Source organism: Sorex fumeus, unplaced genomic scaffold, assembly GCF_029834395.1.
Source record: "Sorex fumeus unplaced genomic scaffold, SorFum_2.1 ptg000094l, whole genome shotgun sequence".
Taxonomy (NCBI): Eukaryota; Metazoa; Chordata; class Mammalia; order Eulipotyphla; family Soricidae; genus Sorex; species Sorex fumeus.
Window position 1 is genome coordinate 10147916 of NW_026606151.1, and position 17334 is coordinate 10165249.

A 17334-nucleotide genomic window follows, 5' to 3' on the forward strand; every position below is an offset into this window, starting at 1 on the left:
CTCTGATTTTCATTTGAATTACTTCCTGTGCAGATCAAACAGACCTGGTCCCCTGAGCAGGACTTGATGACGGACTTACTGACTTTAATTCTTACCAGGCTTCACCTATAATAAAATCACTGAGACAGAAATAGTCTTTTTTCCAAAAGCAAAGTTGAGAGAAAAAGGTGATTCCTCAAGCTATTATTATTTTTTTATTTAACTAAATATCATTGAAACTACTCTGAACTTTCAAATTATGCAAATGAATAAATTCACTCCCTCCCCTTATACAAATTATGATTGCATTTCTGACCACTGCAAACTAGCGTCCTGATTAAGGTAACGGTCCATGAGGTGGATATCTATAACATTCGGGTGCTACATATTCAGTTCTATAAGCAATTTAAAACAAAGTCCTTGTTTCTCATGTTTCATTTTTTTCTTTATATATATATATTTTTTATTAGTGAAACACCATGAGGTACAGTTGTAGATTTACAATTTTTGTGCTTGGGTTTCGATTATACAATGATCAAATACCCATCCCTCCACCAGTGCCCATTTTCCACCACCATGGATAATGTCCCCCCTACCCCCATCCCCCCATCCCCCCCTGCCCCCGTGGCAGGGAAATCCCCTGTGTTCTCTCTCTCCTTTTGGGTGTTGTGGTCTGCAAAAGAGGCATTGAGTGGCAAACATGTTCAGTCCATAGTCTACTTTCGACATGCATCTCCCCTCCTGGGAGGATCCTCCAAACACCCTTTATTTGGTGCTCCCTTCTCTATCTGAGCTACCCTTTCCTCTAGAATGCCCGGCTGGCCACTAAGCTATGGAGTAATCCTCCTGGTGCTGATCTCAGCTATTCTTGGGTATTAATCTCATATTTTGTTACTTTATATCCCCCAGATGAATGCAATCTTTCTATGTCTATCCCTCTCTTTCTGACTCATTTCGCTTAGCATGATACTTTCCATGTTGTACCACTTGTATGTAAATTTCATGACCTCATCCTTTCTAACAGCTACATAGTACTCCATTGTGTAGATGTACCAAAGTTTCTTTAACCAGTCATCTGTTCTTGGGCATTCAGGTTTCTTCCAGTTTCTGGCTTTTGTAAAGAGTGCTGCAATGAACAAAGAAGTGCAGATGTCACTTTGACTATACATTTTTGCCTCTCTGGGATATATTCCCAGGAGTGGTATTGCTGGGTCAAATGGGAGCTCAATTTCTAATTTTTTGAGAATCGTCCATACTGTTTTCCAGAAGGGCTGAACCAGTGGACATTCCCACCAACAGTGAAGGAGTGTCCCTTTCTCGCCACATCCACGCCAGCATCAGTTGCTTTTGTTCTTTTGAATGTGGGCCAGTCTCTGAGGTGTGAGATGGTATCTCATTGTGGTTTTGATCTGCATCTCCCTGATGATTAATGATGTAGAGCATTTTCTCATGTGCTTTTTTGCCATTCGGATTTCTTCTTTGAGAAAGTTTCTGTTCATTTCATTGCCCCATTTTTGGATGGGGTTGGATGTTTTCTTCTTGTGGAGTTTAACCAGTATTTTGTATATCCTGGATATCAACCCCTTGTCAGATGTGTATTCGGCGAATATCCTTTCCCATTCCGTAGACTGTCTTTGTATTTTGGTCACTGTTTCTTTGGAGGTGCAGAAGCTTCTTAGTTTAAGATAGTCCCATTTATCTATCTCTGTTTTCACTTGCTCGGCCAGTGGCATGGCATCTTTGAAGATACCATTAGCCTCAATGTCATGGAGGGTTTTGCCAACTTTGTCTTCAATGTACCTTATGGTTTCTGGTCTGATGTTGAGGTCTTTAATCCATTTTGATCTTACTTTTGTACATGGTGTTAGGCAGAGTTCTGAGCCCATTTTTTTGCATGTAGCCGTCCAGTGATGCCAGCACAATTTGTTAAAGAGGCTTTCCTTACTCCACTTCACATTACTTGCACCTTTATCAAAGATTAGATGATCATATGATTGAGGGGAGATGTCAGTGTATTCAACCCTGTTCCATTGGTCTGCAGTTCTGCCTTTGTTCCAGTACCATGCTGTTTTGATTATTACTGCTTTGTAGTAAAGTTTGAAGTTAGGGGGGTTGATTCCTCCCATTTTCTTTTTCCCAAGAATTGCTTTAGCTATTCGTGGGGGCTTATTGTTCCATATAAATTTCAGGAGTGTTTGCTCCATTTCTTTGAAGAATGTCATGGGTATCTTTATAGGGACTGCATTGAATTTATACAATGCTTTCGGTAGTATTGCCATTTTGACAATGTTAAGTCTACCGACCCATCTCATGTTTCATTTTAATTCCAAGCCCTCTACATGCCTTTGCTTCCGTTTCTTCAGTCTTCTCCACCCAAATGTGGAATGCTTGCTTGTTTGAACCTTATAACTTCCTGAATTGATTTTGAAATGGTATTCCCATGGTAACCTTTCCAGTGATAAGTCACAGTGACCTAGGCCTTATTTGGAGGTTCATACTCTATTATTAAAAATAATAATAGCAAGAATAATTTCTTATGATTATATAAATCTATCACTAAATAAAAAGCTAAATAAAAGCCCGAAATGAAGTTCTGCATATAAGTCCCCAAGACTCAATCATTAGCTTACCTGTAGAATCAGACTCTTCTGCTGTGGAAATTTCACCTATCGCGATTTTTTAATCAGCATCAGTGAAGTAATTCCCACATTACTAGCTTCTGGAGGGTATAAGTTCCCTCTCTATTCTCTACCATAACAGTCTAAAATTGTACGTTATGCCCAAAGTAGGTCATCCTCGTGGTAGTAGGTATACAACAACAAAAAAAAATTCTATCAGCTAACTTATTTTATGGACATGGGAAACGACATTTAAAATAATAAACTAGGAGCTGGAGGCACCAGGGCGATAGTACAGCAGGGCAGGCACTTGCTTGTCATGCAGCCAACCCAGATTCAACCCCTGGCAACCCCACATGGTCCCCCAAGGAGGGGGACCAGGAGTGAACCCTGAGTGCAGAATCAGGGAGCTGAGCACTGAGCACTGCAAGGCGTGGCACCACCTTCCCCTGGGGGGGGGGGGGGGAAGGAAGAGGGGAAAAAAAATAGAATACTATATATATAAAACTCAGAGGAAGTGGCAATTAGATCTGTTTAGGGAACTGGAAGGCTCCAAAGTCCTGGGAGCTGAAAAAATGAAATAATGGATTTGAGGAAGCGCAGCTTTGCAGTAGTAACTGGCTTGGTGTACAGCGGTGGAAAAGCAAGATTTTTCAGGACAGAGGTCACTTCCAGCTTGAGAACTGTGACCCGAGCCTACTCCCTCCTCCCCTTGCTTAACAGGAATCTCTGCAACTGAACCACACACTTGCTTCGCCTACATCTCGGTTAATTTCTTATCTTCGGAGGGGCTCGGTCTTGGGCCACCCCAGACAAACGACCAGGGCGTATTTAATTGGAATGAATCGTGGAGAAATAAGCGAGGGTCCCAAATCGCTGCATCTTGGGGATGGAGGGAAACGGCGCTGAGCCGGAGGAATCGGCCCGCCCCCCCCTCCTCCAAGCTGCAAAAGTCTCCCGGGAGTTCCAGAGTCCACCTTCCCCCGGGGTAGACTTCCGGGAGAGGCCGCGGCCTCAGCCCTCATTGGGCGTCAGCGCAGGAGGGGTGTGGCCCCCACAGCCAATGAGCTGAGCGCCCCGCGTGGCCACGCCTCCCGGCCCCGGAGGCCTCCCTCCGAGTGCGCCCGCGCACGTCGCCGCCAGGCCGGGCCTCCCGCCGCGCCGCGACGCCGGCGAGGGGCGGGGTTTCCGCTTCCGGCGGGCGGAATTGTTGACGCCTGCGGCTGCTGTGGTGGCGAAGCGGGCTATTGGGGAGGGGCGGCGGGGGCGGGCGACGGCTCCCTGACAGGTCCCGGCGACGGTGCTGCTGAGGCGACGATGGCAGAGGGCCCGGAGGAAGCCCGCGGCCGCCCTCCCGGGCACCACGACGACGACGGCGGCGGCGGCAGCGGGGACCGCGAGCCCGGCCCATCCTTGAGAAGCTCGTCCGCCGCCGCCGCCGGGCCGCCGGCCGAGCCCCAGGCCCCGGGCCGGCCGCCCTGCCCGCCCTGCCCGCCCGCCGCCGGCGCCGAGGGGCCTGAGGTGTCACGCGAGCCCGCCAAGCGCGGGGACTCCGCGGAGCGGGAGCGGCCGGCGCGGCTGAGCGCCCGCGAGTACTCGCGGCAGGTGCACGAGTGGCTGTGGCAGTCGTACTGCGGCTACCTCACCTGGCACAGCGGCCTGGCCGCCTTCCCCTACTGCAGCCCCCTGCCGCCGCCGCCGCCGCTGCCGCTGACCACGCCGACCACGCCGACCAGCGCCCCCGCCGCCGCCGCCGCCGCGCCCCCCGCCGCCGCGCCGCCGCCGCCGCCGCCCCCGCCGCTCGGCTACTACCACCCCTTCTACTTCCTGAGCGCCGCGGCGGCCGCGGCGGCCGGGGCCGGGACCGGGACCGAGCCGGGGGCGCCCGCCGGCCTCCCCGCGCCCGCGCCCGCCGCGGGCCTGGGGCCCCGGGCCGCGCCCGTGCCGGGCTCCGTCCGCCCCGCGCCGCTGACGAGGGTCGCGGCCGCCGCCTCTTCGCGCAGCCCGAGCGAGACCGGGCGGCAGGCAGGTGAGGCGCACGCTGGGGGGTGGGTGGGTGTGTGTGGGGGGTCGCCTGCTGCCCGTTTGCGAGGAGGGGGGGGGAGAGGCAGGGGGCCACCGCGGCTTGGGAAGGTTTGGTGGCGGGGCGCGGTCACCCGGTGGTGCCGGGAATGCGACCCCGACGCGGGATCGGGGGAGTGGGGGTCGCGGACGGCCTGGCACAGAACGGCCTGCACTGACCCCCACCCCCACCCCAGCCCGGCGGGCTGTCTGTTGGCCGCGTTGTGGGACGCCGGGTCCGCTGGACTGGCTGCGGCTCCTTTAGCTCCAGGCTCAGACGCGGTTTCCGCGGTGCGGCCCCAGACGTTGCAGCAGGGCGTTGTTGACCCCTGCTGCCCCTGATGTTGCGAGCAGGACCTAGTTGCCCCAGTGCTGCCCCAGATGTCCTGGACAGGACCTAGGTATCCGGGCGCTGCCCCAGATGTTGCATTTAGGGCCCAGTTGCCCCCGGTGCGGCCCCTGATGTTGCGAGCAGGACCTAGTGCCCTGGTGCTGTCCCAGATGTCCTGGGCTGGACCTAGGTATCCAGATGCTGCCCCAGATGTTGCGGGCAGGGCCCACTTGCCCCCGGTGCGGCCCCAAATGTTGCAGGCAGGGCGTTGTTGACCCCTGCTGCCCCTGATGTTGCGAGCAGGACCTAGTTGCCCCAGTGCTGCCCCAGATGTCCTGGGCAGGACCTAGGTATCCGGGTGCTGCCTCAGATGTTGCGGGCAGGGCCCAGTTGCCCCCGGTGCGGCCCCTGATGTTGCGAGCAGGGCGTTGTTGCCCCCGTGCTGCCCCTGATGTTGCGAGCAGGACCTAGTGCCCTGGTGCTGTCCCCGATGTCCTGGGCTGGACCTAGGTATCCAGGTGCTGCCCCAGATGTTCCAGACAGGACCTAGTTGCCCATTGACGCAGAATGTCCTGGGGGGAGTGACAGACATACGGGATGACCGTGATGGGAGTTATGCCCTAGAAAGCCTGACTTTGGAAGTGAAAACAGAGTCATGCAAGACCACGGGGACTGCCTGTTGTGCTGATTGTCTCCTTAATCGTGATCTAGTTTAGTCTTGGGCTTGCGATCACCCCCAGACACTCATTTGATTCCCTTAGTGAAATGGATTAAGAAAATGTGACAACGGTTTTTTTAAGCATTTATAAAGTGGGGGTGGGATGGTGAAAGCAATTTTTAAACTGTCCAATGAGGAAGCCGGAGCAATAGCACAGTTGGTAGGGCGGTTGCCTTGTGCGTGATCAACCTTGGTTCCATCCCAGCACCACGTAGGATACTCCAAGCCCACCAGGAATGATCCCTGAGCACAGAGCCAGGAGTACTGCCCTAGGTGCCAGTGTTATCAATAGATTCGATAACACTACTAATAGTTGCAAGACCAAATTTTTGTTTTTCAATTAGCTATGGTACACTGACTTTACATTTCTCGTTATTACCTACTTGCATTCTAAGGCCTTTGTGGATTAGTTTTCTTACTTTTTTTTTTTTAATTTACAGGCAGAGAGTATGTTATTCCATCCTTGGCCCACAGATTTATGGCAGAAATGGTGGATTTCTTCATTCTCTTCTTTATAAAGGCAACCATTGTCTTAAGCATTATGCATCTCAGTGGAATAAAGTAAGTTAAGATCACTTGCAGGAAGACTTTAATACCCTATTGTCTGGAAATCTCATTTTGTTAAGTTTTGTTCATACTTGCAAGAGACTAATTGGTGTGCCAGTATCATGATTTCTTAATAGAAGCTTTGTCAGATTTGTTTTCCCTGCCCTTTGGTTAAAAAAGGTACTAGACATAGGCAAAACAGGCAAGTATCGGAAGATCTGTGAGTCTCACTTATCAGATGTAGGTAAATGGAGCCAACCAAACTTCTTTTGATATTATTCAACTGTTTTGTTAGACCAAAAATAATGTCCTTCTTAAAATTCTGTGTATGTCAAGACAAAGACAGGGTTTTTGGTAAATGAACTGTTAGCAATCAGCTTATGTGGCATTTCCAAATGGGATTGCTTGCTTATACTGTCTGTTTGAGACAATATAAAATCTATGTAAAACCAAAAAGAGCACAAATTCTAATTGTGCCTCTTTGCTGCCGGAAGACCCTTTAGTGATTTCCCACTGTAATGAGAATAAAATTTTGTTGGTCTTTTTGTTGTTTTGTCTTGGAGTCACACCCGGTGGTTCGCACTCCTGGCTCTGTACTCCGGGATTACTCCTGATGGGTTTAGGGAACCATATGCGGTGCAGGGGATTAAACCTGGGTCAGCCACGTGCTTCTGTTCCCAGAATAAAATTTTAACGATTTAACTGATAATCTTTAGGCTTTTTTCTTTTTTTTTTACTTTTGAGTGGGAGGGTAGAAAAGTGGTCACACCTGATAGTCCTCATGGGCTATTCCTGGCTCTGTTCTCACTCCTGGTAGTGCTAAGGAAATTATATATCATGTAGAGGATCTGTCTTGGACTGGCTGCATGCAAGGCAAGCACCTTAGCACACCCACTCCCCCACCCTATACTCTCTCTCTGGCTCCTGATGCCTTTTTTTTTTTTTTTTGCTTTTTTGGGTCACACCGGGCATTGCACAGGGGTTCCTCCTGGCTCATGCACTCAGGAATGACTCCTGGCGGTGCTCGGGGGACCATATGGGATACTGGGAATCGAACCCAGGTTGGCCACATGCAAGGCAATGCCCTACCCACTGTGCTATCACTCCAGCCACTCCTGATGCTTTTTTAATCACAGTTTCTTCTCACACTTAACCAAACCAACAGCTTATAGCTTCTATTACCCTCTTGCTCCAAGATTACTTTCCCTTAATATTCCATCTCTGGAACTTCTCCCCTTCTCCTCATCATTTGGAATTTAGCTTAAATGTCATTTTTGAGAAAAGCTTCACTGATGAGATGCACCTGTTATGTGTTTCCATTGCACCATGTGGTTCCCCATCTTAGTCCTCATTTTATGATTGTTCTGCTTTTCCTCTGAGGTTAAAACCTCTGTGAAAGCAAAGACTATTGAATTCACTCACCCTTTTAGCCCAAGGCTAGCACAGTGCTACACTAGTGCTGCTCATTTGTTGAATTAGCTAATGAATGTTTTGTGAAACTAGCTAATTTGGGAACCCAAATATTTATTTAGAATTTAAAGTTTGTTGAGGAGCCATGGATTTATAGCTCAGTGGTAGGTACATACTTCACGTACATGAGGGCTTGGTTAGATCCTGGTCCTGATAACCCTTTCCCTTCACAACAGTTTTTTTAATTGTTACTTAAACTAATGGGGGCAAAAAATAATGCAACTGCTTTGGTAACTGATTTTTCATAACCCAAAACTATTATTTTGTATAGGGATATCTTTACGTTTGCTATGCATGATATAAAAGAAGAAATAATACAAAACTACTATTTTGTATAGGGATATCTCTAAGTTTGCTATGCATTATATAATAGAAGAAATAGATGAAGATACATCAATGGAAGACTTGCAGAAAATGATGGTTGTGGCTCTCATATACAGATTACTAGTTTGTTTCTATGAGGTAAGTTGTTCATAAGATCTATATTAAATATCTGTGTTTGACAGTCTAATTTTAGACGTAACTCAAGATGAGAAGGAAATGTAAAGTTATGTCTTTAAAAATGTCTGATTTTCTCATTTTTCCAAATATTAACTGTTACTTTCCAAGTTTAAAACTGCTTCATGAATGTAGACAATTCACATTAACTGTACTTTTCAAGTTTAAAACAGCTCTATGAACACAGTTTTCTTGTAATATGTTTCAGTCTTGTGATTCAAAAAAATATACTTGTAAGTAAGCTCTATGGAGTTTGAAATGTGGATAATAGCTAACTGTTACACTGAAGGCAATTGTGGGACTGAATTTGAGTTGAGACCTGCAGAGAGCATTAAAAGTCCTGTGAAATTGGGCTTAAAGCTTTTTGACTTTTTTAAATATTTCTATTTACTGTAGCGTTAGTAGTAACAATAGTGTTATATTTTTGATATTGACATGTAAGATGCTACACCCACTACACTAAAGTGAGTATAAACTTCCATCTCAACTTGGAAGTTTTTAAAAAATAAGTAACGTTACAGAAAATTTTACTGTTAAAATTGGCTTAAATTGAACCGGGAAATTATTCTTCAATTACTTTACCTTTTTTTCCTAGATTATTTGCATTTGGGGAGCAGGTGGAGCCACCCCAGGAAAGTTCCTGCTAGGTCTTCGAGTTGTGACATGTGATACATCAGTGCTTATTGCACCAAGTCGGGTTTTAGTGATTCCTTCCTCAAATGTTAGCATTACAACGTGAGTTATTTTTCTTAGTTGAGCTACTCTGCTTATGAAAATAATAAATTGTAAATATGGCAAGTTCATAAATTATTCTTAGAATATTGGTAAATTTTTTTTCTTTCTGGCATATAATTATTTTTTCTTCTTCATTTTGGGATCATTCCTACGGGGGGGCGGGGGGAGAGGGGAACCATGTGATGCTGGGAATTAAACCTGCTTCTCGTGCATGCAAAATGGGTTTTCCAGCCCAAATGTACTTGCCAGCCTCTTGAGTGTTCTCTCTGGCCTTCATTTATTTAACCTTAAAATACAACCTTTTTCAGTTACATAATTGGAGAACTCTCTTCAGTATACAATTTCAGAATTATTTGGGGGAGAATTGTGGCCACACAGATGCACTTAATGTGGCTGTGTACTCAGGAGTGACCCCTGGAGGTGCTCAGGCAGTATTCTAGGTATGCAAACCAGGGTCGTGGCCCCCATTGCTCCATGCAAGGCTAGTGCCTTCTTTCCTGTATACTCTCCAACCCTCAAAAGCAATACTTAATGAAACATGTCACAGTAATTAACAAGAGGGTGATTTAGGTCTTGGTGATGTATCTTCATCAGTGTTCCATGTCTACCATGGTAAGTCACTGGTTATGCCTAGAAGCCTCCATTTGATTAATACCTGTCACTATCACATACTGAGTAGGCACTAAATATGTTGACAATGCTGCCTGCATGCATCCTACTCCTAAGTGATAAAGCTTGAGATACTCAGCACTCTTGGCTATCCATTGACCTCTGACTGGTGGTTATCAGTTGAGTTAAACAAGATACTGGTTGGAATTGCAGCCAGAATGATTCATAGCTTGATTGTTACAGAAAGACCTGAACATGAGACTAGAAGAAGTCTTGAGCTTCTGACATTCTGGCTATTATTAATGAGTTAATATTATAGCTAATAGTTATGGAGTATCTCTTGAACACCAGGCACCAGAAAGCCAGAGAGACTGTACAGTGGGCAGGGTGTTTGCCATGCACACAGCCAACCCAGATTCAATCCCCAGTACCAGAAACAGTTCTGCCAGGAGTCATCCCTGAGCACCGCTGGGTGTTGGCTCCAAGCAAACAAAATTATATATACTGAATATGTATTAACTTAATTCTAGCCTCCTGATAAGATAGTCCCTATAGGAACTTTTATGTGAAAAACAAGTAGTAATTGATAGAAAATTGATAACTAGATTAAGCGCCCCCATTCAGCTACTGCTATACTATAGGCTTTTGAGATACTTAGAGGCAGAATTCTAACAGTTCTGAATGATTGTTGAAATTCTTTTTTTCCTTTTTGGGTCACACCTGGTGATGCACAGGGGTTACTCCTGGCTCTGCACTCAGGAATCACCCCTGACGGTGCTTGAGGACCATATGGGATGCTGGGAATTGAACCCGGGTCGGCTGGGTGCAAGGCAAACACCCTACCCGCTGTGCTATTGCTCCACCCTGATTGTTGAAATGTTTAAAGCTTTATTGTTATTTGTGGGGAAGACAGGTTGGGCCACACTCCATAGCGCTTGGGAGCTAGTTCTGACTTTGCTCAGGGGTGCTCTGGAGATGATGTGGTTCCATGGTTTGAACCAAGGTCGGTGGCATGCAAGGCAAATGCCTTACCTTCTGTACTCTCTTGCCTAAAGGATCCCATCAAGAAAGAACTGAGTACAAAGAATTTCACAATAATTTGCTAGTGTAGTGCTTTTTATAGAAGCTAGAAAATGGGACTGTAAGTGAACATACTCAATTTAAACACAGCTGAAACAGTATTGACTGTCAAAAGATTAAGCAGAAAATAGTTAACTCTTCTGGCAAAATATCATAAACCTTTGGCTCACATTCTCTTTTGGGGGTTTTTTGATTTTTGGGCCACACCTGGCAGTGCTCAGGGGTTATTCCTAACTGTAGTCAGGTATTACCCCTGGCTGTATCACTCTGGCCTAATGAGTCACATTCTAAAGCAAATTTATTACTACTTTCCATGTGAGCATTCTTAAGTCTTTATGTTAAGTCTAAAAGCAGTCCAGATGGTTTAGTACTTTAAAACTTTTCTCAATTATCCTGTGAATAAGTTTTAAAATTTGCATTTGAAACTTGTTAGACTAACAATCATGTATGTAGTTGGTATATAACATGATTTTTTTTTGCTTTAAATTTTAGGTCTACTATCAGAGCTCTGATCAAGAATTTTTCTATTGCTTCCTTTTTCCCTGCTTTCATCACACTGCTATTTTTTCAGCATAATCGAACAGCTTATGACATTGTAGCAGGAACCATTGTGGTAAAAAGAAATGGGGTCAGATGATGCCAAAGCTCTGAATTCCGTGCTCTCTGGAATAATGACAAGACTCAATTATGTATTAAGGCCATCAGTATCCCTAGGTTACATTAATTGATTTTGAAATTAAAGCAGTCACTCCAGTGTGATGCAGGAGGATATCCTGAAAGTATTGATTTTACTTGAATGCCAAAGAACTTTTCCAGAAGAAAAACCTGTTAAATTCAAGTGTTAAAATTTTTAGATAAAAAAGAAGGCAACTGGTTTTGTAATCAACAGTGGACAATACATCCTTTCTTAAGATCTAAGGCATTAGAACTTGTTGGAAGCATTTTCAACTTCGAAATCTCCAAATGAAACTTCAAAGATTTATTTTGGTTTATCCCAAAATGATGGAAAATGTCCAGTTGTGTTTTGTAAACACATTATTAATCTTTTACTTAACAGTTTTTGGAGAAACTGTCTTTGCTTATGTGGGGGGTTGGGGAATAAGGACACAGATTTGATAATCTTCCAGCCCAGGTGTGATGAGTTAGCTGCAAGATAAAGGGATGAGAGAGGAAAGCCTGGCAGTTCCCTTACCTGAAGTTTTTATATCTATACTGCAGTATATGTGGGAATGATAAACTTTACAACTATTCTTAAAGCTTAAAAAATGTAACTTGGGGCAAGTTTTGCATGACAATGGAAAAGTACTGTCATACTGCTCTATTACCATTGATTTTCTTTTAGAGAAAAGGTAAGTTAGTGATTGCCTTTAATGGGGGGAAAGCAAACATTCACTGTAAATTTAACTTAAAATTCATGTTGCAAGTGTTTCCAGTGCCCTAAATCAAACTATAGATATGTGGGGGGAAATTACATCGAACTGTTGTGTATTTACTGTAAAACTAAATTCTCGGTATGTGTGTGGCATGAAAAAAGTATTAGTGCGTTTCAGTGTTCTGAAGATAACTCCTGTATACACAGGATAGTGACATACTATTTTCTTTTTATACTTTATACAGTTGCATAACATTTGAAATTAAGGCATTAAGTAATCCTAAAATTTCTTGATTAAATGCTAGTAGCCTTGAAATGTTGGCAATTTTCCCATTGCGCATTCAGACATTATTCTAAGGTGTTTGGTTCTGTGGACACTTCGGGTCTGCCAGGGATGATGAATTGAAGGAAATATTAAGCAGAGTAACACTATGCATTGCATTTTATTTTTTAGATGAATCAGAGCGGAGTATTTATGCACACTTCAGTTAGATGGCCCAGTTAGTTTTGTACTAAAAGTTTGATTTCTTAAACAAACACTAATCTGTATTGGACAGTTCATTAGATTGCTTAATAATCAACGTAGATCTTATTTTTTTTATCTTAAGTTTAATAACTAATGCAAGACATGCTATCATTTTCCTAAGTGGGTTTTTCTTTGACATTTTAAATTATGAAAATATTTGCAGTTGACATTTATAACATTGGCCTTACTAATACCTTTTTATTGTAAAATTCCATAAACCATGTGTATCAAAATAACTATATTAAAACCACATCACAGAGAGTCTGTTGTTTGTCAAAGTACTGAACAGATCAGTCATTTGCAGCCTCAGGGAAGATAAAAAGTGTTACAGCCCTTCAAATAGGGACAGTAGCCTGTAACTTTTTTTTATTAGAGTAGAAATTAGAAAATATTTAGATTTACCACTTAATGGTATATGTAGTACTTTTGCCACTGATTTGGGAATACAAACTGAAATATCCTTTTGTCATGGAGCTCTGGAATATAGCTTTGTTTAACTTCCTCAGATAATTGGATGACTTCAAAACAAAAATAAACAAGTATTGTTATGTAAAATATTAGGTATGTGTTACTCATTTAGATTCTACTCATTTTGGAACCATATATATCCATCTCAGGATTCAAGTAGATTATGTATCCCTGTGAAATATAAGTATTATTCTTTTGTCTTACAACAGAATTGAAGTTTATTTCCATTTGTGAATCAGCACTTATGGAGAGTTTGAGCCACAGATTGTGGGGCAAAATGACAAAACAGTAGAGAAGGAGTACGGTACCTCTTTCTGTTGGGTTCTGGAGGGAGAATCGAATGCTAAGTATATTTTATTTGCAAAATGGCTGTTCCTGTAAAACAGTTGTCATGCTAAAACTCTAGGGCAGAAAAAATGTTGTCTTCATTGTACATGCACTACTCATATATATTGTTAGAGTCAAGATGAGTGAGAAAAACGTTTCAGTGAAATGCCACAGAACTTGCTTCTAGAAAAATCTTAACATATTTACTAAAAAGTAGCCAGCTGGCTACTACACCTTGAAAATAGGCTTGTGAATGTTCACGGTGGGCCATATAGATGAGTGATGAGCAAGTAAACAAACCTTGTTAAGACGAATCTGCAACTAGAAATGAAGCCAACATTTTCTGATACTAAACCTTTCGATTATTACTCAACATATTTGGCACTGAATTCTAAATCAGATATCTGAGTTTCATCCATATAGTAAGGATTTTAAAAAATCTGTATTTGTGAACTGACCTTACCTGACTGTAAGAATGATTGTCTTTAAACTTTCATTTTTTTACTGATTACAAATTAAACATTACTTTGTTTTTTGGGCCTCATTTGTTCATGCTCATTGGGGGGACCAAATGTGGTGCCTGTGATCAAATTGGGGTCAGCTATGTGCAAGGCAAGTGCCTTAGCTCTTGTACCAACTCTCCAGTCCAATATGTAACTTTAGTGAAGAAAATACTTTCCGCCCCCCTCCCTTCTGATAATCACGTGTCTGTTCTCTGTACAAGCTTAGCTGTTTTTCTGTAGAAGACTTCACGTATATTCTCTGCCTTCATAATGCCGTTCAAAGCATGTCATTATGACTAATGACAAGATTTCATTCTTTTCTACAGCCGAATATTGATTGTAAAGTATTGCATCCAACATTTTGGTCATTGAGACTGTTCATCATAAAATAATGGTCACTAATGAATATACCATACAGTATAGCCTGGAGGGTAGACTTTTCTACTGTCTGGGTTAGACTGATCACTCAACAAAAATTCACTAACAGCTCAGTGTTAAATATGCCATACTTTACTTTTACTGCCATAATTTATCAAGTCTTCTACCTAAACACGGGAGTGTGTTATCCTGCAAGCTGAGAATTTTGTTAAATTCTGTTCTGTAGCCCACCTGCAGAGCTCAGGGACTACACTCCAGGTAAGTGCTTAAGGGTGCTCAGGGGACCATGTGGCACTGTTGATTGAACCCAGCTTCCAGTACGCAGATGTGCACACTAGCCCTGTGAGCTAGCTCCCTAGCTACAACATTCCCCGCGCCCCCCTTTGTAGGGGCTTCTCAGGGGCCACCAGGACCACAACTGGCAGTGCTCAAGGGCCATGTGGTGCTGGGGATAGAATCCCAGGTCCTTACAAATGGTAGCCATGTGCTCTACCACTTGATTTTTTCCCTAGTCCTTAAACTAGTATTACCATTTTCTTTGAATAAACTTCTGGAATTGCTGGTTTGTGTATTTGCTTAAAATGTAATCTCCATGCCGTTTTTCATAGTCGTGTGGATACATCACTTCACATTCCACCAAAAACCTTTTCCTTTACATCTTTAGTCTTGATAGCCATTCTTACAGGTATGAAATGATAGTTATTGTGGTTAACTTCCCTGGTGATTAATGTTGAGCATATTTTCCGTGCTGTCTTTGGGAAAATGTATTCTGACTCTCTAGTTGTCTTTTTTAAAACTATTGTTTATACTTTGGGATGGAACCCCTTAATTGTCCTATTCAGTATATTTCCTTTTTGTTGGGTTTTGGGGCCACACCCAGTGGTGCTCAAGGCTTACTACTGGCTCTGCACTCAAGGATCATTCCTGGTGGGCTAAGGGGACCACAGGGGGTACTAGATATTAAACCCTGGACGGCTATCACTCCAGCCTGTTGGAGCAATACTGCTTTTTAGCTTGGATTGTAGCTGCCCTTTTCAAAACTGCTTTAGTGATTGAAAAAATTGTGAAGACCAGCATTCATTTTCTTGCCTGCTTCTACCTAGTTTTCAGGTTTTAACATTTGAATCCTTGAGTTCATTTCTGTTTATAATGGGCAAATTTCATTGCTTTGCATGTGGCTGTCCCAGCATCATTTATGGAAATATTTTCTCCCCAATAGTGTCAGAATGATTGTTTGTGGATTTTTGAGCTCTGTCCACTGTAATGTCTTATTTCATTTCATACCACAATGTTTTAATGATGTTGGGGAGCATGCCAGCCTTACTTAAGTTTGCTTTGGCTACTTGAGGTATTCTGACTTCATATAAACTTTAGGTTTATTTTCTCTGGAATTTTGGTAAGGGTTCCCTTGAGTACATTTAGATAGGTAATACTGTGGACCTTTTACCTATATTATTTAAATTCTTGAACATGGACTGTCACGAATCATGTTTTCTTTAGTTTCTTTGTCTTCTTTGCCAAAATAAAAGGTGAAAATTGATATGCATGTCCATCTCAAGTGTATATGTGTGTATGCTGGAGCAATAGCACAGTGGTAGGGCGTTTGCCTTGCATGCAGCCAACATGGCTGACCTGAGTTCGATTCCTCCGCCCCTCTCGGAGAGCCCGGCAATCTACCGAGAGTTATTTCACCCGCACAGCAAAGCCTGGCAAGCTACCTGTGACGTATTTGATATGCCAAACACAGTAACAACAAAGTCTCCAATGGAGACATTACTGGGCCCGCTCAAGCAAATCGATGAACAATGGGAGAACAGTGACAGTGACATGTTCATACATACCACTGATTTACTGAATCATCCATGCATTCCTGAAATGTCACCTTTCATATTAGTATGTTGTTGAGGAATTCTGAATACATAGTCCTTGATGAATTTACCTACTTTAGAATCTGGCCTCCTAAAATAAGTTTGATTTAGAGTGATCGGTTCTTATGGAAGAGTTTGGGGATGAATCGTAAAGTTCTTGGTAGAATTCACCAGTGAAGATAGTTCTGGACATGTTACTCTGTGTTAACCACAGTTTATACTAGATTTGTTTTTAATATTTATGATGATCTTGTGGCTCATCTGAGTTTCATATCAGGACAAAAATCATTTCAGCTCTAGTTGTTTCACTAATGATTAAGAATTTGCAGCAGAAGAAAGGAGTTTCAAATTTAAACTACTTGCTACTTGGGAATAAAGGACTCATTTCTTCATGCATGCTACACTTTACCAGTTGGCATTTTAGTTACTTGACAGTTAGTTTCCTATCCCCTTAACTAAAGGCCAAAATCTTAGTACCCGAGTGAAGTTTTTTACTCCAAACTGTGTGTGTACATGTTAAGTATGTGTGCATGTGTATTTTCACAGTCTCTCAGTTCACTTTCACAGGGCTCAACAACTATAAATGGGCCGAAAGTACAGTGGGGAGGCATTTGCCTTGCACACTGCCAACCTGAGTTCAATCCTAGGCATCCCATATGGTCCCCTGGGCATCACCGAAGTAATTTCTGAGTGCAGAGCTAGGAGTAACGCCTGAGCATCGCCGGGTGTGAACCTGCCACCCCACCCACAAAAAGTCGAAAATTTAAAAAAAAAAAAGTATGATGACCTACTTATAAATAAAACACCGCCTTCTACTTTTAACAATTTGTATGCCACCAGTTTGTATTCTTATCTCAATAAAAATTTGGTGACCAATGTGTTTTTGCTTTGCCATTTATGGTTTGCTATAGAACCACTTTCTCAACTGGGAGCCACAGATTTTTGGTATTTGTTTTGTTTTTTGCCAGGGAGTAGAAAAAAATTGCTCTTGCTTCCAAATTGTATACAGCCCTTCTACCACTGGCTGCTGTCAATAGCATTATGTTCAGAAATACAGATTAAAAGTTACCTGTAGATGTGAAAAGCTGTCATCTGTGAAGCCGATTTTCAAATGGTGCTGATGAACCATTACAGAGAAAGCTTACTATATTATCTCATTTCAATTAGACCGAAGACTTGAGAGTTGATCCAAGCAGCTTCTGAGAACTGATAAGGATTATTATCAGTTATTAATTATGTACAGAATA

General features: G+C 43.2%; 1 protein-coding gene across 1 annotated transcript; it reads left to right on the top strand.

The window, feature by feature from the left end:
* Positions 1-3784: 3784 nt before the first annotated feature.
* Positions 3785-13877, top strand: FAM8A1 (family with sequence similarity 8 member A1). The gene is made up of 5 exons (XM_056132389.1): positions 3785-4626; positions 6148-6268; positions 8062-8185; positions 8817-8956; positions 11138-13877. The coding sequence occupies exons 1-5, from the start codon at positions 3915-3917 to the stop codon at positions 11280-11282; spliced, it is 1242 nt and encodes a 413-aa protein (XP_055988364.1). The 5' UTR covers positions 3785-3914; the 3' UTR covers positions 11283-13877.
* Positions 13878-17334: the final 3457 nt, after the last annotated feature.

Excerpts from the sequence above, each read along its gene's own strand:
- FAM8A1 (XM_056132389.1), top strand. The coding sequence starts at position 3,915 with ATGGCAGAGGGCCCGGAGGAAGCCCGCGGCCGCCCTCCCGGGCACCAC. Across the intron at positions 4,627-6,147 it reads CGAGACCGGGCGGCAGGCAG|GCAGAGAGTATGTTATTCCA; the intron begins GTGAGGCGCACG and ends TTTAATTTACAG. Across the intron at positions 8,186-8,816 it reads TACTAGTTTGTTTCTATGAG|ATTATTTGCATTTGGGGAGC; the intron begins GTAAGTTGTTCA and ends TTTTTTTCCTAG.